The sequence below is a fragment of the Notothenia rossii genome (genome assembly GCF_949606895.1).
Source record: "Notothenia rossii genome assembly, chromosome: 9".
NCBI classification, from domain to species: Eukaryota; Metazoa; Chordata; class Actinopteri; order Perciformes; family Nototheniidae; genus Notothenia; species Notothenia rossii.
Genome location: NC_136907.1, coordinates 62,104,154 through 62,125,299, shown reverse-complemented (window position 1 = coordinate 62,125,299; position 21,146 = coordinate 62,104,154). Strand labels below are relative to the sequence as shown.

Below are 21,146 nucleotides of genomic sequence, written 5' to 3'. Positions count from 1 at the left end.
GAATTAGACAAAGAGATTGAGAATATTGTCGAATAAGTGAGCGGTAACACTTTTCTCATCTCAAGGCCTTTGCCTTCGCACAGTCTTCAAAGAGTTCAGAACAGTCATTGTATAGTGTGTAATCCATCCTCTGGGTCTGAAAGACTGAGGCTAATGAAGAAATGCTTAAATCTGAATGTCCAGTATTGAGCTACTCCACCAGTTGCTAGAAGAAGTCTGATTGTATAGAAGTCTATGAGAAAAAGGATCCTACTTATCACATGATTTGGAACTTCACTACACATTCTCCCAATTAGTCTATGGTCTTATTAGCTTGTTTCAAGTGTGCTCAAATTCAAAATTATGTTCATTTTGTAAATGATGGTCCCATTTAGGGTAAACAGACTTTAAAGCGGCATTATGGCGGGTTAACCTTTTTAATGACAAGCCAATTCTGTATTGTGCACTCACGTAATACATTTAATCTGTCACAACTAGTAGAAGAAGACAATCTATCGGACTCTGTGTTCAAGGTTTCAGTGCTTAATGAGTTTTTCATATAGAGTATGCAAAAATCTTAAGTCTCAGCAAAAAAGTAAATGAATGTATTTTCCAAAATGTCAAACTATTCCTTTAATATTTAGCAGTCAAACCTTTATCTGCCTTGCTAGAGTTACGTGCACATGGCCACCATTAAAGGCCCAGTGCTTTGTCATTTGGAAATCCAGATATCAATTGTTTTTCTGAAAAAGAACACTGGGGTGTATTATCAATACCAATCACAAACAAATCGTTTTTTGTTAGTTTTTTTTTGCCCTCAAACGTAAGTAGCTATCAAATCAGGGTAATCATTAGACACACACAGGTTTTGTTTACTTGATGGGTCAGAACGTCTTCATATAGCTGTTATCTGGTAACTGTTCTCATGCAGCTAATTGCCACCACAGTATAAGCACCTTATCTCACATCATCAACAGTATGGCACAATCCCCGGCAACCCCGGACCACCTCCACTAACCCGCGTACAACTCTGCCATCATGGATGCCTCCTGTCGGGTTTCATTCTTGCTCGATGCCAAGAACAAATTCTGCGTCTCAATTAATCACTGAGTTTCTAATGGAATGCTTCCCTTCAGGATGAGGCCCATCACAGAGGGGGCTGCCGTCAGTGCTGTCTGTGAAGCTGCTCTGATTGCCTTAATACACTCCCAGCTTTGGAGTCACTGCAGATGTCTGCTAATTGTGGTGATTATGGTGAACGGAGGGGGGTAGGAATATGTAATGAATTTCCCATTGCTTTCATGCCTCACATCCTTTGGTTATGTGCATCTGCTACACAAGCGGAGCATCCGCAGGGTTTGGAGACGGACAAAAGTGAAATGGGGGATTGGGCATGGGCTTTTGGACGGGCAGCTATTCTAGCGGCAAGTGCAGCCAGATTGGGACCATTTATTCTTTTACTTCTGTTCATTCCTGCTACAATGCTGGTTTTAATTCCTCTGCACTTCTGCTCTATGCTCTTGTTCTGTCACCTCTTTTCTCCTCTTCTATACAAATCTATGAGTGGGTGGACGACTCTGACAACCTTAAGCACCGTTCCCAAGGGCCGAAATGAGATCCAGTTTACACTTAACAAGTCAAATTGAGCCTATTTAGTCTAAATAGCCCAGAATAGCAGTTGTGTATAGGGATGCTGAAAACCATTGCATTACAGGGGGAAACGTTAGCCTAACTCTCTCCTGAGGTAACAAAAACGTTTTTCCCCATTGCCTTAAAACATATTTTTCTTTGTTCAATCTTCTCTAAAACATCAGATTAAATATAACAATCTGTGTGCTTTTTGGGGGGTTTAGAATGTTCTGCTTTTGGTTACCCCCGGTTACCGTCTTTATGATAAACTATGCTGACCAGCTGCTGGCTATAGCGTTACATTTAATAAAGAGAGTACATTTTCTTATCTTACTCTCAGCAAGAGAGCAAATAAACATGTATCCAAAAATGTGAAATAACTACATTAAGGATTTAAATTTAAATTATGAATATGGAATATTAAATAAATACTGCGCATAATGCCTTTAATAATTTTAAGCAGATTGTGAATTGGAGCGATGGATCAGAAAAGATGTTGAGCACCTTCCAGGAGCCACTAAACATGTATCCCATTTGTATCCAATATAAAGCACTGCTACTCCCGACTCCAGAGGCAGAAATAAACAAAATATTAAATCTGTTACACATTCCTTGTGTCAGAAACACTGTTTAATTTTTTTTTTTTAACTGGATAAATAAAACTGTTGGTTGTGCATATTTAAAAGTCAAATGTAAATTGCTTGTGCAGCTTAACAACCTATTAAACTGAGAGGATTATACACGCAACCTGAATTTCTGCACATTTTTCTCTTCATGATTATCATGCCACTCTTGGACATGCTACTCTGGACGTTGAACCGTAACAAATCATATTCATAAATTTAGCATATTAATGAAGTTAAATATCAGACACTTTCTCTCCTCTGTGCAAATGCAAACATGCCTGATTTATTGTGTATGAGCTTTTGCAAGGCAAGAGTTAGCTAATTCCTTTGGGGCGAGTGCCCTTCCTGTCACACTGATCAAAGACTTTCTCTTGATATGAGCAAAAACTGCTCCATGCCCCATCACCATCAATGTCTGTGCATGCGTGTAAGCTTGTGCGTGTGTGTTTGTGCGAGTGTATGTCTATGTGTGTGTGAGGTTGGGGGTGTTGTGTGTGTGCATATCCATCCCCCATCACCGGAGGCTGTATTATGCATTGTTGTTGGCATGGCCTACATGCTCATCCAAGCATGGTCCAGTGTGGTACAGTACACACGTCTTCCCATCCCCACCGCACTCCCCTGTCCTGTCCGCAGGCCCGCTTCATTTACCTTTGCTCCTGAATTAATGCTAGTTAACTGTCACATTAACTCAGATCTGTTGGCCCCGCTTTGTCAACAACATTATACTAGCCTCAGCGTGTGATAGCCAGGGTTATTTTTGCTTTGCTACACAGCACACGCATGAGCTGAGTTCGCCTCAATGTATGTAGTCTACCTAAAGCTTCAACCATCCATAACATAATCAGAATAAAAAGCAGTTGTGTAACATTTTAAAGCTACATGCTGCTTTGTATTTTCAGCAGAGAATGCAGGAAATGACCACAGTCATAAGAATACGAATAGAAATATGAATGCTTAAGAATATGTAGTGGTTAGTGTGTGACAAAAAAAAGGATCTTTGCAAAGTTTGTTGGTCAGTCGTGGCTTCAGTGCAGGTGTTTCATTCAGTGTTTCAATAGAGGCCAAACGCTGGGCGTGGACGCTCGATTGAATGAGTGCATGGCCTTGTATCTGTGTATGTCTTCACATGTACATGTGTGTGGAGCATATATTTGCCTTCCAGAAGCGAGTGTGTTAAATTCTCTTAGCATGTGTGACGAATCAAGTGGCTGGGAAAAGAGCAGCGCATTTCATGGCCTCTTTTGGCCTCTCACAAACTGAATTCTAAAGAGGCTATCGATCTGTCAAGGTCTCAATCCGAATGCCCCAATATCTAACTATTTTATCTCTATGGCTTTTCATGTCCTTCTTTGCATCTGCCACTGTGTCTGTCTTTCTTCTTTTTTCCTTGCTCTTTTCTTTGAATAGATATCATGCAGAATGTGGCAGAGAGATGCAGCAAGAGTGTGAGACAGATAAAAAAGAGAGAGCATCCCCCACTCATACGTCTTTCATCCTAATCCGTAGTCTCTGTCCAAGAAAGGGCCTCCTTTTCACTTGTCTGCCCTAAAGCCTCTTATATGTGACCCCTCTGTTTCTCCCGCAGGCCTCTCTCCCACGGCCAGGAACAACACACACATAGACACACACATCTGTGCATTTTTGTTTAAAAGTAATAAACCAAGTAAAGTTCCATGCGTTTGGTTTATATTGAAACGACGCAATGTTGCCACAAAGAAACAAGCAGTGGTCAGAATGCATTTGCTCCAAACACCATTACCCAAGCTGTCCAAAGTCACCATTTGCCAAACTGACAGAGCCTCTTATGTTTTGCCCGAAGGTGAAGGCACATTTACCGCCAGGCTGACTAACACAGCTGCTGGGAGAGCGTGTTTCTCGTTAAAGGAACTGACCTCAATAAAGATGGACGTTTGGCAGCGCGTTATGTAACTGACTGAGGATGATCCTGAGGCTGTGTGAATGTGTGTGTTGTTTTTTTGTGCGCCAATGCTTTCATGTTAGGGCCAGATTATGTGTGCATCTGCTCGCATGTGTGTATGTGTAAGGGAAGTATAACGAGGCATAATATGGTGTGCAAATGCTTACAAAGAATGTATGAGCATATCATGGCTGGTTAGGGATGTAGAAGAGTTTCTGGGGTTGAGAAATACATATTTTCCTTGCACCCTTTGCTTAATTTAAAAAAGCTGCAACTACCTTCTCAACAATTCCTTATAAATAATACTAAACAGTATACATTAAGTACAAATGAAATATCTAACACAGCCAATGTAAAGATTAGAATGAAATAAAAAATTGCCAAGAACATGTGAAAAGTCCCAGCCATTACTCTCTGTGGAAGTTAAAGGATCATATGGGCCTGCAAGATACTTAACATTTTAACTAAAAGGAAAAAATGCAAATTAAATCAAAACATGTTGCATCTCATGTTCACGGTAGGTCATAAGTCTGATTGATTATAGTATAGGGTTGGTTTTCTGCTAAATTTCTTATCCAAGTGAAATTTGTTAAGCCCTGTGGCCAACAAATCCTTTATCAAATATTATCTTCACGGCCTTAGATGTTCTCTTTTGTCTCTTTCTGACGCCACAGGCATCTGCAAAAACTGGAGCCACATACAAACATGTTTCAATTTGGTAACACAGTTGTAAACGACACTGACTGACCTTATTGCACACAACCTTAACTTAAACGTGAGGATAGACAGAACCAAATTCTACAAAAACAACTGCTAAATGCCGGATTTGCTGTAGAGCACTCACAACAACGGGAGGGGGGACAAAACCCTTTGCTTAAATATTTATCCACAATCCATCATGTTAAAGTAAGAGCTTGTTGCATTTTTGATAGCCTGAGAACAAGTACAAGTGTAAGACTGTGACCTGATCCTGTGACCCGTGGTAGAGCAACGACCACCACAATGTGCAACATGCAAAATCAATGATATATTAAGTTAATATCTGCTGACCAATAATAATAATTAATATAATAGATGTGTTTTTACTTTTCTTCTTTGGCTTCTGCAGCCGTAGCACAGCCCACCAATGAGGCGCACGCGCTGTTTTCCCTTGCAGCAAAAGGAAACATGAGTCAGGACAGGGTTAGTGAATGTCACAGAGCAGTGACAAAATATGTGGTGACAATCCTCATCCTCTCAGCACGGTACAATCTCCGCAGTTAGGGTATCATTCTGAGAGAAAAAAAAACATCCTTCATAACCATGCTTCAGAACTTGTTAAAACTAATTCATAAGGAATTCAAAAGGATGTACATTTGAAATGCAGATTTGGAAAATTATTTATATTTTTAAAATGCCTTCAAACACCAGTCCTGTTCACAAATGCAGTCCCAAATCACAGTAACTCTAACCCTTGATATAAAAAATGAAACCCCCTGCTCTCGCAGAAAAAAAGCCAAACTACTGTCCTCATAGCAAGAACCTTTTCTGACCCCATATCATTTTAACACAGTCCCTTATAGCTATACTGTTAGCTATAGGGTTGAAAGAAACAACAAAGCTGTGGTCTTGGTGGCATGTTCAATATAGATCAACTGGAAGCTGCTTTTTTCTGGAGAGATGCATACATACATATATACTAGTGCCACAATAAACATATAAACCACACTTCCTATGGAGTTACAGTAATCCCTCAGAAGTGGTCGTACAGTAAACATATCACGCTGTACTCAGCCCTAACAGAGAGGCTCTCTGTCTGCACTGTAGTGAGAGATTTGATGCTGGCTTGCACTATGCCTGGTGTGACCCCACCCCTGGTAAATACAGGGTTGGAGGTTTCCTCCGTGGATAAAAATACACTTGCCTCTCAGCAGAGGGGGAAGAAAACTCCGAATACTTTTCTCTCCTGCGGCAATTGTGCACAAGTAACTAAAAGACTTCTTCACACAAGTACGTTTTTTGTTGTAGATTTGCAGAGTTGTGACAAATCAGGGAATTGAAAAGTTGACTGAGTGTCACAAAGTACATTTTGTAGAGGTTAGCAGAAAAGCTGGTGATTGTCTGTGATAGCATTTTTAAAGGTTGGTTCAACTTTTTCTTGTGCTTTTTTCTTTTATGTTTTGACTTCTTCCTGCTTTTGTCTTTTGTCCTTCATGAGCTCCCTTACTTACAAGCTGTGACGTCATCATTATGTAAACGTTTTCCATGCTGGCAGAGGCCTGCAACTGACACAGGTACGGTTTCTGACCACCTTTTTATAGAAAGTTTGTCAAGACTCACCAACAGCGTCTATCTCAAATGTGCATTAAGGGCTTCCTGTTTGGAGAAAATAGTTTTCTACTGGTTGAACTGAACAGGAAAAGAGATTCTGAGTTACTTCCTTGTTTGAACTGGAAACACAAACTCTATTCAAACTCCATTGATTCCAGGCCGGTGAGTAATGTCGTAACGTGTATGATTGATAAGAGTCATTTTGATCTTGGTGGTTATGTTAAATGTCACTTGCGGTGCTTATAAAAAACAAATAAATTACTTTTCTGTTGACATTTAGTCAGAACAACATCCCAACATGTTGTGATCATAATTGCATGCATTCTGAAGTTTGTTGATTTGATCTCTTTACAGAAACAAGAACGTCAATGAAATCTCCTCAGAAACTCAAGTTTTTGAAGAAAATAATACGAATATATTGAAAAATAACGTGAGATCCTGTCAGCTTCTGTCATAGAATGAAGATATTGCAGCACGTCATACCTGAAAATGAGTCACGTGGGACAAGAAAGTCAGGGGACAGGACTGAGAGACGTCTTCGACATAGTGATCAAAGCACCGCCGAATCGACTGCTAAGTCTGACATTCCAGCTGGGTGAGTTTCCTGAAGACAATATCATACATGCCCTATGTCTGATCGTTCTCCAGAAAGAGGAGCGGGCCCTGAACAAACTCCAGATGCTGAAAAACAACTTCCTTGCTCAACTTCTGGCTGAAAAGTGGCAGATGAGTGCAGGCAAATTAGAAGATTTTGCCACTCGTTGTGGTCATTTGCAAGAGTTTACAGGAGAATCTTTGGCACTGTTGGCTCGTATTTTCAAGGTTTTATCAGAACAGAGGCTTTGTGATACAAGTCTGAGAAATCTGGCGTATAAGAGAGCCCTTTCAAGTGACAATCAGAAAACAAGCAACTGTGAGTACCTGGAGTACGACAAGTTTAGGGAGGAAGCTAAAGTTGTCTGTGGGCCTCAGTTTGCAGAGTGGTTGTGCTCTTCGAAGAAACCGATGTCTGACCAGGATCCCCATGGCCCCCCGGATAAAGAAAGTACAACTTTAAAAGTAGACCTGTCTCAAGATCAGTCCGAGAGAGCTTACAGTCTGCCTAGTCCACTGCAGGCGACCTCTTCAATGCCCTCATATCCCACTCATCTGGAGATAAGTTTACCCCCAACAGCCTCATACAACAGAGTAACCCCAGAAACATCAGGTGCTTCCGAAGTAAACACCCCTGCCCTCGTAGTTGATGAATCTCAAACCTCTCAGCCTGAATCCAGTGAACCTCCGATGTTTGGTGCGAAGAAACCCTTAAAGATGGAGGGAGCCGCAGAGGGCGGTGAGTTGGACAGTCTTATCACTCGCAAAGAGACTTTTCACCAGACCTCCAAACCAACCACTGAACCAAACTTTGCATTACCCACCGCAACCAGCGATTCTCTACCCAAGATGCCTGCTCCAAAGGAAGTGCATGAAAGTGAAGGTGCAGAGGTGGAGGAAGAGCCAATTTTTTACGCTTTTGTTATCTTCCACGCAGCTGAAGATGCAGATGTGGCTGAAAGCATGAAGGAAAGGCTGGAAGAGGTCATTCATATTGAGGGTGCAACTTTTTCTGAGGACTTTGCTGTTCCGGGGAGGAGCACTCTGAGGAGTGTGGAAGATGCTATCGACAACTCGGCCTACACTGTTCTGCTGCTTACCCGCAACTTCGACCGCATGCAAATGATGGAGACAGACTCTGCTCTTGTTAACTCCATATATAAGACACACAAAGATGGCACAGTTATTCCTCTCCTGCCAAGGGAGAACAGCCTGCCTAAAGATAGCTTCCCTATGGTTTTGAGGACAATAAATACACTCGACGAGAATAGGAACTTTGAAAAGAAAGTACGAAGGGTATTTTCTCCAACGAAAATTAAAAAACAGAGGGATATCTGGAATATAGATCAGAAAGTGAAAATGCAGATGCAGAGACAGGAGACTCTGAAGAACTCAAATAGGTCCCAAAAGCAATTAATTTGTGAGTGTACAAAAGCAGAGCTGCTGCAGAAAGATAACCTGAGGTTTTTATTGGAACAGGAACTTCACCTCGGCCCTAGAGGGCCACCAGAACAGCCACAAATCCACATTAATAACGCAAAGTACATAATGATTGGTAATGACTCTCGAATGAACGTTGGTTCGGATGGACAAGCAGACAGAGATGATTCAATTGACAGAGATGAAGACTGCTCCTAATATTAAGATGTGTTAAGGTCAGGGTTTAAATGTCACTGTGTGCCGTGCTGTGTACATGTGAGACAGGTCAAAGTCTCCACTCAATTTGAATCCTGTTTTTCTAATAATCTTTGGAGGAAATAGACATTTTCTGGGGTCAATATATTTTGTGAAACTGAGAAAAGAAAAAAAAATGTGTCTGAACACTAACATGTCAGAGCTGTAAAATGTAAACCTGTTGGTGAAAGACAATTCTATTCAGTGACATTTTAATGATTTCAGGAGAGCTTTAAAGAAAGTCTCGTGAACAAAGCATCAGAGGAATATTTAGCAGAGGACTGCCATCTACTGACCGAAATGTGATGTACAATTCCTGATCCAAGCAGCTGTATGATCCTACTGAAGACACCAGGGAGCAGCGTTGTCATGCGCTCTCTGTTGCCCTTCACAAGATCTCTGAAGTGCAGGTTCAACCAAATGCACCACTGTTCTGATATCTGAAAGCTAAAAGAGATTCAATAAAATCTTAATTTGAATATTTTCCAACATTTGTGTTTTTATGTGTACGCATATTTTAATCATTGTGTAAGGTACAGTTTTATATTATATTAACTGTAAAACTAAAACGTTTTTGGTGATCCGATCAAGTTGTAAGAACTTTAAACGATAATTATGATAATTTCTATCCTTTAACCTTGACTTTTATATCATCTTTCAGCCTGCGACAACATTTCATGTTAAAGTTTATTTCGATTTTTTTGAATTCTTCCGAATACATTTTAACAATAGTTTTCCATTTCATGAGTTTAATTATAATGTTTGTTTTTAAAGAGACACCCTTTTTTTCCAACGATAGGGGCATCCTATTTGTTCAGAATTGCTTATGTCAGCAGGCTTGCACACTGTGTTATTCAGTTTGAACACATATCTAAGTGCAGGAATTTCGGGCATGTGCTTATTGCCCTTACACAGGATTGACTCTGAGTGGGGTGGATTTCTCGTTTTTTTTGTCCTGCCCATATGAGTCTGTGCATTGCACTGACATATTTAAAAAATAATATGAACTTAAAACTCTCACTGAAGTGTCTAAAGTCGTACCTAATACAAATTATGTGTCTACCAGAAATATTTGTTTTCAAAATCACCATTTGTTCCCATTTCTTGACATCTTAATGATCTTAACATAATCTGTGTATACTAATCAGCAATATTACAATTATAAGTCCCTAGCTTTGGTTCACATTTAGTTGCAGTAAATCAAAAAGGTAAAATATCATGATAAAAGATCAATGACCAAATAAATAGGTCAAATTTGTTGTTTATGACATTTCAAACAACAGAAAACAAAAATAGTGGACTGATATGCAAATTGTGTAGTGCGCCTTGTAGTATTAACCATACATTTAAAAGTGTATAAATAAGTATTTCAGATGTAATATAAAATAAAGAACACACAGCATCCTAGATGTAAATTATGTGTCTGCAAATCAGCCAATCGTTTTTAACTGGAGGGTAACATTTTGTAAATACTTAAAAAGGTTGTTCCTTTCTTTTTTAAAACAATATCTGGGAATTAGCATAGAGGGAATTAGTCATACAACCCCATGCTGCTCCAGTCCCCTCGGTTTGTGTTACATGGTGGTGACTTCTGACTGTCAGGACGGAGTAGACTGGGTGGGTGGATCGCGCATGCGCAGTGAGCTCTATCCTCCTCTCAGTGCCGCAGGAAAAGCGCAGAGAAGACGCCGCGGAAAAAGATAGGAAGGAGGGAGAGGGGAAAACAGTTAGAAAACAGAAGAAATAACAACATGGAGACTAACAGCGTGGTTAGTTCCTGTGTGAAACTGTCCACTGGTGTTGGTCTGTAGCTCTCCTCCTTTGACGCACAGCTGCTCCGTTATTTCGGACAATCTGAGGAGAAAAACGTCAGGGAATGGGGGAAATCTTGAGAAATCCTGCTGCTAAACTGCGCCGTGCTGTCTAAATATCTTCTAAACTGGGGATGGTGCTGCTGTAAACGAGGAGCGCCCCAAAACTCGTCGTGATCTCCAACCCAGGCCACGCTCAAAGTTTTTTTTTCTTCCATTTTTGTCAGCTGAAGGGGAAATTTTTGCTGCATTGAATTCCTCTGGACGGGATGTCATCCGCAGTCAGGACGAATTCCTCTGGCTGACTGATCCTACAGTGTAGCAGGGCTCCAGAGAGAGAGAGAAGATGGGAGATGCGACAGATGACAGAGGGATGAGGAGGACCTTCATCGTCCCTGCCATCAAGAGCTTCGATCACTACGACTTCACCAGGGCCAAGATCTCCTGCAGCCTGACGTGGCTGGTGGCCAAGGCGTTCGGCTCGGGTAGGTGGCGCCTCTTTAATCGTTGTCATCTCGGGATTAAATGAGTGGAAAACATTGTGGAGATCATCATCTAGCATGTGTTATAATGTGGACTGATGTCGTGTTGGACCAGGGGGAATATTTAGTAAACAGCAGCTTGTAATCAGACACTCACTGTCAGACAAACCCAATTACACTTCTTGATGTTTCCTCCTTGTTATTATAAATAGAAACACTTGCCATATCTGCATATCCTGTGAAATAGCAGCAATTGAAGAAAATGGTCACTAAAAAAATAATGATAATACATTTTATTTGGAGGAGCCTTTCATAACACCCAAGGACAATTCATAACATTTAAAAACAAGATGTCCTCTTTATCCTTGTAGTGACATACTTCAAACTTAAGTAAAAGTATTTTAGGCCTTTTACGTGCATTTCTGCCTTTTTCTTTCCATGTATCTACCCGGGGGTGAGAGGTCATATCACTGCTCATGTCAAAGTGACATTGATCTAACCTGTTGCTTGAATTATGCTAATTATTCCCACCATAAGTGAGAGTAAAGCTATTATATAACACTCTTACTAAAGAGATGTACTGTTTGATGATCTGTGTCGTAGCTTCACTCAAATATGTCTTACAATTTAATTCATTTTAAGGAAATCAAGTTTGCAAACAAAAGGCACATAAACATCCATTCACTACTATAAAATGCAGCCGAAAAAAAACATTATCCTATGACATATGAAAGAAATGGTGAATGGTGTTCAGAAATACAAATACACATTATGTCAACTGGTGTAAATGCTTTGTTATTCTACAGACAGATTAAACACACTGGCTCTGGGTGTATATCTAATGGCTTCTGGAATAAAAAATTAACTTGTTTTTTTTACTTGCAGCAAAATCGTAATCAAGATGTTGATGAATGCTTTTTTAGAGCCCTCAGTGATGCATTAGATATGTTTATTTTTAGTAACCAACATTCTCAGACATTTGGTTTACTATCACATTCGACGAAAAGCAACAAGAGAATCAGGAGATGGGAATAATCATATGTTCTACAAACATTTCTAAAGTGGTTTATCTTGTGCATTTTGCCACATCAGAATATAGTCAATAATCTTCATCACATGTTCCTAATGTTGTATCTCAAATGTTGTGGCTGGCTAAACATTTAAAACTCAAATCTTGATCTAAAATGGATTTTTTAAAAGGTTGCCAAACCGTTAAGTGTGGGTGAACCAATTGAGTAATTGTTTAATCTCTACTAAATTCCCTTGTACGCACAGTATAATAGCCAGTTATATAGATATGTGTGTCAGTAATTATTCTTCATACGTGACATGTATCCGATCTCTGGCCTGTATCTGTCCTCAGTGTACTTTAGCGGTCTGTCCTCATAAAGACTGCAGCCTGCTCTCAGCCCAGAGGTTTATTCCTGCTAATGAATGATTTAAACAGCTGCTCCTCCATGTACAGCCCTGTGAGTCTCTAAGTGGTCACCACACGGACAGACAAACCTAGAAACCACACAGACAAACCTAGAAAGAGAGAGATCAAAAGACAGACCGCTGAATCACACCCATTGATCCAACAGTGAGCGCCAAATAGAGCTGCACATGACTCACAGAGAGCATGACATGTTGGAGGGACACACAAGGTAGAGGACAGCAACATGATGTAGTTCAACAAGACCTGCAAACTGCTGCCGCCTTTTATTCTCATCCCAGTAGTGACACAGTTTCAGCTCCCAGAACTGTGGCCCAATTCATAACCAGTCCTCACAGCCTTGTTTGGCCTAGTTTGGACAGATGAGCGATGATTTGAATTTGGTGGCGCTCGGATGTAACAACTTTCTCATCAGCTGCAAGTTTGTACTGAAACTTCAGAGAGATGGATTGGATAAGCCCAGTTGTGCTGACCACAGATGCAGTGTGCAGTAGGAAATACTAATATGGAAACTTATATATCAAAATGGTTTACAGTAGAAGGGCAGAGAAGACACTATATACAAACAAGCAACACAGTTAAATGTACAACCCGCAGAGTAAAAGGTTTGGAATCAAAAGAAGGACAAAGAAAACAGATGGCTTTTAAGATGCTTTGTGAAGATGTAGTCTGATAGTGGTGAGTGGGTGTGTAATGAATGTCAAAGCTTTACTGACTCCACATTTTTGTCTTGATGTGTCTTATGCTGGCATCAGAACCAAAGGGCTTCTCAGATTTTAACAACGGTGCTTAATGGCTGACCTCATGTAATCAAGTCATGTTAAAGTTCCCACCAAACACGTTTTAAAACTACTCTGCTTTAAGTTTTGTGTGCCAGATTTTCCATACAAAGTCAAATGTAAGTGTTCAACACTGTTAGAATTACATCTACTCGCTTTCTCTTATCTAAACAAATCTAAAATCTATGAATATGCAATATTCAGTTCAGAAGTTTAACTAAAGGACAAAAGATGCCTCTAAGCCATTCTCTATTTGTTTTTGTTTATGCGTGTGTATGTGTGCTGGAGGTTTAACGTTGTATATTGTATCACGACTGGCCTCCAAACAATCACATGATAAAGGTCTCATCTCATGCTTTTCTGGTTATTACCCGTCCCCTTGTGTGTTATGAAGCTTTTTCTGAATGTAAACGGTGTGCAGAGTCAAAACCCTCAAAGTACACCCTGTAGCGAGTAAAACTCTAACACAGAAAATACCTGTATGCTGCCCCAGGCAGGAGCTCCAACAAGCCGTTTAGGACAGAGAGTGAATACACATACTATACAGAGATGCTGTATGAGAAACCAATGTGAGTTTGGAAATCTATTCCAGTAGACCTCAACAATGGAATTATGATCAGTAGAAATGGCCATGTCATGGGACCTTTAAGTGGGTAAAGACAAACTTCCCCATTGATGTGTGAAAACAGCTTTTTCAGGCTTTAAGAATCAATCTATGGACAGCTCTTATCTTTTTTATTTTGGGACTAAGCTCACTCACTGTCTTGCATTTGTTTACCTTAGCCATGGTTTAATATAAAGGCACTTAACAGCAATATGTGGTTATCATTTGTAGTTTTAACCCGACTCCACTTCGAGCGATAGAATTACTAACAAAGAACTGCTAAGAGAGCACTTAAATACTAATAAAGGACTGGTTTATCTAAAGCCAGTCGAGTAGCACTTGAAATGTTTGGCTCTATGAAACCTGATGTACTTATATGATTCTGTTTTCTTCAAGGTTGTATCTTCCTGGTCAAATGTACTTATTGTAAGTCGCTTTGGATAAAAGCGTCAGCTAAATGCAATGTAATGTAGTTTTAACCCAATCTGAATTGTGAGTTTACACCAAATGGTTATATCACATAATCAGCTGCAGCAAAGACGCAGCGATGATTTTATCTGGACTCGTCTGTTACTCAGATCTCAGCAGTGATGTAACCAGCGCCACAGGTCACCAACACTAGCCTTTCATTCGCTCTTTCAGAAGAGGCCATTAGATGACTGAATGTGCAATTCTCCATCAGTATAACATAAAACAACTAAAACAAAACATGAGGAGCAAAGCGAGTATTCCCTCTCCTGCCATGGTGGAAAGAATACTGGTTTTCCTCTTGAGCTATAGAGGGAAGGATTATTACAATTAAATCAAATAGTGATTGGCTTAAATGTAAAAATGCATACTAAACTTTTAGGTTTTGATCATCTAACAGCTGTGCAGTGACTTTCATGACTTTGTGCTTTGAGGTTACACTGCTTCAAATGATGTCTACTGACTAAGACAGTAGGAAAATAAATAAACATTATCACGATATCCAGTGCATTTTTGCCACCAGCTATCATGTAGTACAATTCTATGAGAGATAGTTTGTAACCTACGTTAGCATCCAACGTAGCTCAGATAGCAGAAAGCGTTTGTTCAACCTCAACGCTCTTATATAGTTGTTTAGACTGCAGTTGTAAAAGCCGACTGTACAGTACGCTACCTTCCCAGCACCAAGTGACAGAGAGGCTTGTATACCAGCTAATTGGTCAGTAAAGTGGATCATTAGCAGCTAAATTGCAAGATAGTTCAATCAGTTGTTGCTAGAGACCAAAAAAAGAGCTTTAAGGAGAGTTCATTTTGGACAAACATTCATTGGTTGATAAGAATAACTACTCCAAATGAATGTTGATCTGTAACTGCTGGTTGTGTTATTGTGAACAGTTGAACAAGTTAGCCATATTAGTTTAAACTCTGATCATTTGTCAGTGTTAAGATCACAGCTCTTTCCGCTGCAGCCGCATCACCAAAAAATCTGTTACTGCAGCAAGAATTTTGTATCATCAGGTTCATCTTGTGATAACAAATTGTAAAAAGTGGGATATCACATGAACATTGAGCAAAAACAATGGCCCAACAACACATAAGACAAAGCTAATTAACTCAAATCCAATCTCTGTAGAAACGTAATAAATTGTTACAGAGTAGCAACCCATATCGCTAACTGAATTTGTTTGGAGCAGAGATAAACAGTGCTGCCCGTGACGTTGTGCTGAGCTGTGATCCCAGGGGTCTCCAGTCTTCTCCGTGCCTGGACTTCCTGTGGCAGCTACTTCCTGTCTGTTTCCTCTTTGATGGCCAACACAAAGGAGAGGGCTTTTACTTGACGAGGCAGATTTGTATTGAACTCGAAAAAACTTGCTATGTGTGCCATTGTAGCCCGCTGTTCTATTTAGTCATTTTAAAGGATTTGATTAACCTTGAAGCTTTAATGTAGTTTGATTGATCAAGTGTTAACTGCCATTATCTGAAAAAAAGCTTGTGTCTTTGGGAGAGTGATTGCCCTCCATAGAGGGTACTGTAACTTACCATTTCTAACAACATAAACATAATTACTTCACTTCGTGGCACATTATATTATCAGAAGCTTCTTTAAGTACAGATCCATTAATCAGCTTTATAGACAATCTGACAAAAGTTGGATTGATTTAATATTTGTGAATAGACATATGAGGGCTTGTTATGAAGCAGAAGTTGATGTGGTTAAACATCTTCCTGTTGCTTTAAATATCTCTTTCATCAAACAGCGCTGGGAAGTGGTAGGACTCTGACCACAGCCGTTGAAAAACTGCCATAGTTTGATCACAAGCTTAATGGATTTTAAGCTTTAAATATTTAATTTTATGAGGTTGTTTTGTCGAGCTTTTTTTCACCTCTAAAGTGTTGTTATTTCGGAAAATTGAAGAGCGTAAAGCTATACCTCTAAGATGGATTCCTTCATTCCTTTGTTTCCTTCAGGGTGATTCACAGAAAGGCAGAAAGGAAATGACCCCACACACCAGGAGTACACATACTGAAGCACGCACTGCCGTAAAAGTGTGTCACCACACACACACAAACACACACAGACATACACACAAATTCCTATACAATGGTATTATCTAATAATAGATACAATTCATATGTAATTTAATGACAGACTGGCGACTAGGATACTACTACTCTGAGTCACAACATGTGGTTGACAACAACACATAAAGACAGTGTGTGTGTGTGTGTGTGTGTGTGTGTGTGTGTGTGTGTGTGTGTGTGTGTGTGTGTGTGTGTGTGTGTGTGTGTGTGTGTGTGTGTGTGTGTGTGTGTGTGTGTGTGTGTGTGTGTGTGTGTGTGTGTGTGTGTGTGTGTGTGTGTGTGTGTGTGTGTGTGTGTGTGTGTGTGTGTGTGTGTGTGTGTGTGTGGGGCTATTTTCTTCAAATCAGATTTACTGGATGAGGTCACACACACACACACACACACACACACACACACACACACACACACAGAAAAAACACTCTGTGCTCACAAGACATGTATCTTCAGGGAGAACCTCCAACAGGTACACACATGATGATGGTGAAATCTCTCCGTGGAAACTGTCTCACCTCTAACTGAACTCATTTCGCTCTAAAATATACTTTTCTCCGCTCATGGTCAGGAGGTTTTGTGGTGCAAACCATGTTTTCGGTGTGTTTGTGTGTGATTATTTGTGTGCAAAAGCTGGGTGCGACCACGAAGGCGAGGCTCTGAGCTACAGTGTGAGGGAGCCATAGCAACAACAACAGAGACAGTCAAATATAGAAAGAATAGTGGCTTTTTTATCGCCTCCATGCATTCATTGTTGGGTTCTTTGTGGATGCTGTCTGAGCAGCAATGGAGCTGGAGAAAAGAAGAAGCTTAATGGAAATAGAATCAGCTTTATAAGGGATGCACTATATGGTTCAATTCACAATTTAGTGTTTTAAAAAAGAAGTTCATAACCAGTAGTTAATGGTCACCTGAAGTGAAGATAATGTAGTTATTATTCCACTGTACCTAACCAAATCGAACTGACATAGCAACTGTTTACACCACAAAAACAAAGAACAGTTTAAACTCTTTATTTATTTATGACAACAAAAAACGTATATTGTAAATTGCAATCCTGCTGTCATTTTCTATTGGAGTGTTTAGCTGCGGTTGTTAGGTCAATAAAATATAACTCAGATTTACGGCCAAAGTGTATCAATTTAAATTCTATTATTGGAATAGTACCGAATAATATGACTTATCCCATCGGATGATCATTTATCATTCGAGTCGTATTGTAAATCTAACCCTAATCCTCTCTGTTTCTCTTCTCTCCGCTCAGACGCAGTCCCAGAGGACCTGGTGGAGCCTCTCTACAGGGACCAGTACAAGCAGGAGCACCTGAAGCCTCCGGTGGCCTGCCTGCTGCAGTCCGCTGAGCTCTACTGCCGGGCGGGGAGCCTTATCCTCCGCAGTGATGCTGTCAAACCGTTACTGGGACACAACGCTGTCATCCAGGCCCTGGCTCAGAAAGGCCTGTACGTCACTGACCAGGACCGCCTGGTCACAGAGAGAGACCTGACCAGCACGCCCATACACATGGTGAGAGATAGCTCAGTACAAGACTGAAAACATCCTCATCTTTCTGCGGGTTTTACATTTTACAGTACAGTCTAATTTAGTTTTTTTCTTTTTTCTTCTTATGGTTCACACTTAAACATGCATATATGTTAGTAACCGTGGTGATAAGATGTGGGAAATGGGATCCCTGCATTTACAGCTCCATCTGTTCTGTCCCGTAAATTCACACATAGGCTCACACACACAAGAATATGAACCAGGGCTACAGCTAAGGATTTATTTTCCCTAATTGTCTATAAAATCGTGAAAAAGACATGAAACAGAGAAAAAAAGCAGATATATAGATATAAAAACAGTGAATGTTACTGTGTGTTTTGCTGTGTCTTCTTTCATGGGGAGTGAGTAAGTTATATGATAGTGTGTTTACATGCACGGCTACATGTGTCCGACTGTTTGACTGTCCTCCAAGATCTGTCCCGTTTGGGGGAAAAACAACCGCTAATGACGGGTTTCCTATAGCAACCCATTACTCACTGTTCGCTCTGTGTGTTATTAGACAGTTCCTGGCAAACATCCCTTAGAGATACTCTGGTAGTATGTTGTCAATACTGTGTGCAGCAATGAATGGACGAACATAAAAGGACTGCAACATGCTATTATTTAAATTATTGATTTTAAAATGTATTCTTTTTTTGAATATCAGAGTAGATTTGTTTGCAGGAGACAAAGACAATGGCCAAAGTAATGCACACATATTGCTAATTTGGTCAAAACGGGTCCAAAACACAAAGATGTTCAGTTTAAATGAAATATCCGCTCATCGGGGAGGCTTTCAGAGCACATTTTTGAGCATTTTCGCCTGATAAATGAATCCAGATATTATCATGACATTGATAGATTTGTTTTGATTGCCTAATTAGCTAATTGTTTTGGGTTTAAATCATAAAATTGCCATTATTTACTGAACATGATTACAGGGAAATAGATTTGTTATGTTGTTTGAGTCTGGCTGCAGATCCATACCCACTGCTAGCACACACATGGCTGGAGTCCGGGTACTTCTGCTGACAGCCAAAGGTGTCTGCATTGCAGTGCACCCTCTTTCCCCCCCCCCTCCCCCTCCTGCTCTCACTCTGTCTGTCTTACTATTTCTTTCTTCAACTCTTTGTTTGACACCTTCCTCTCTCCATATCCCTCTTCTTCTCATTGTCTTATTTTCCTCTCCTAGCCCCTACCTCTGTCTCCTTTAAACTCTTATCTTTTTGGATTAGATTAAAGTTTATTATCTCTAATAGAAGATTACAAACATGTCACCGTTTCTCTCTCTCTGATGTAGCCAGTATTTCATTTGCCCTCTGCTTGTGTTCTCTTATTACAGCTTGAGAGGATGATTTAAAGTCAAGAGTGCGTTTTTATGTTTACGGTTGATTGCGCTCACTACTCCACTCATCGATTGAGGTTGTCATGAAGGTGGGAATGATGGACGCCGATTAAAAGCAGCACTTAATGTCCTTCATCACCTTTCAATTTCAAACATTCGTCTCTCTTTGTCTCACTGTGCAGGGCCGGTGATTTAGAGTTTTAGTGACAGTTTTAAGAAGACAAATGGAGCCTGTAGCCAGTCGACTATTGACCTTCATTTGTGTAACACCGCCTGGCAATTTTGTTAATCTACTCGTCCTTAATGTGGCTCTGTGCCCTTCTGAAATCATCTGATTGGTTCGGTGGAGGGACTGCCTCTGTGTGTATTTGTGGACTCAGCAGGATAATTACGGTCACGCTAAAAGTCCAGGCTTTTCATTTTGGGTTATGGTATATCTTTGAAGAAAAATGATGACCTCATGGTTTTCCAAATACTGTGCAACAGAATAATAACTCAGTGAGAGACGAAAGGGAGGAGGAGGAGTGTGGCAGTCTATCAGAGGGTGAATGGATACATAGAGAGAAGGAGGGAAAATATGGAGTTTAGCGGCGGCCAATTGGCTGCAATTCAGGAGGAAGCAGGAAAGTAGAGCAAGAGAGGAGTGGAAATCTGCAGTAGGATGAATGGAAAGGGGGAAATAGGGAAAAGCTTTGGAAAGGCAAGAAGGAAAGACAGAGAGAAGAAGGAAGGTATTTCCTTTTTGGCAGACGAGGCCTCATGCGTGTGCCAGAGAAACAGTGGAAAAGCCCCAGTGTTAATATGGCCATCAGGAATATGGGGGAGAGAAAAGGGAGACGACTAGGAGAGGACGAGAAGAGAAGGAGGAAAGGAAAGCAGGGAGGGTTTGAGGAAAGGAGGAAGACGTGATGTGCAGTACTGCAGCACAGTGGAGGGTGGGGTCTCACATTGAGGCAATGCACGTCTGGTGCACAAATGAGAGCCCACACACACAACACACACCTCCAAAGGGCTGTCAGACCTCCTGCAGTGTGCTCAGCACCTGTGTGTCTTTTTCTAGTTGTACTTTCCTGTTCCTCGCCGACCTTTTTATAATTTCACACACCATGCCCTCTGAGGGTTGAAATGCAAAGACAAGTGTGGCGGAGGAGAGGGAGCCGTAGCGGTAATTACATTTTCCTGCAGAGGGGCGTGTACCCTCGACTAAAAGCCTCCTGCTCAATAGCGCTGAGAGATTTGGAGTGTTTAATGCATGTGGGTGAGAAAGATAGCAAGAGTGGACATTAGATCTAATGGCAAACACACTAACATCTTAATAGAGACAGACATGTAGGTGTTAAGTTGTCAAATAAAAACACTTGCGGAGCTCAGATTTGTCTGAGTGCGTACCTGCGCTGAACAGACACTTTGTGGAGAAAGAGGTTACTTTGATTATCTGTTTGCTCAGCTGTGTTGTGCTTTCCTATAGATGCCTTTGATCAAGGACCACACACACACACACACACACACACACACACACACACACACACACACACACACACACACACACACACACACACACACACACACACACACACACACACACACAGCAATACAACAGCAGTGAGGATGAATGCTGATGCTTCTGTTAGAGAGCACTGCAGCTCTTTGCCACTCTTTATGACCAGTATCTGCCATTTCCACAGCCTTATAAGGGGCGTCTGTCACTGTGAGGGGTTTAGATTTGCACACACTTACACACACACACACACACACACACACACACACACACACACACACACACACACACACACACACACACACACACACACACACACACACACACACACACACACACACACACACACACACACACACACACACACACACACACACAC

General features: G+C 40.7%; 2 protein-coding genes across 3 annotated transcripts in view; both read left to right on the top strand.

The window, feature by feature from the left end:
* The first annotated feature begins 6,393 nt into the window (after positions 1-6,393).
* Positions 6,394-9,222, top strand: ticam1 (TIR domain containing adaptor molecule 1). Its single transcript, XM_079651502.1, has 2 exons — positions 6,394-6,627; positions 6,820-9,222. The coding sequence occupies exon 2, from the start codon at positions 6,955-6,957 to the stop codon at positions 8,695-8,697; it is 1,743 nt and encodes a 580-aa protein (XP_079507628.1). The 5' UTR covers positions 6,394-6,627; positions 6,820-6,954; the 3' UTR covers positions 8,698-9,222.
* An 832-nt stretch (positions 9,223-10,054) lies between these two features.
* The window catches only part of camsap2b (calmodulin regulated spectrin-associated protein family, member 2b), a 36,342-nt gene continuing 25,250 nt past the window's right edge, over positions 10,055-21,146 (top strand). The window contains exons 1-2 of one of the 2 annotated variants that reach the window (XM_079648080.1): positions 10,055-11,029; positions 17,650-17,909. In XM_079648080.1, coding sequence (XP_079504206.1) covers positions 10,891-11,029; positions 17,650-17,909 — 399 coding nt within the window. In that variant the 5' untranslated portion in view covers positions 10,055-10,890. The remainder of the gene's footprint in view (positions 11,030-17,649; positions 17,910-21,146) is intronic. The other variant, XM_079648081.1, reaches the window with a different exon arrangement.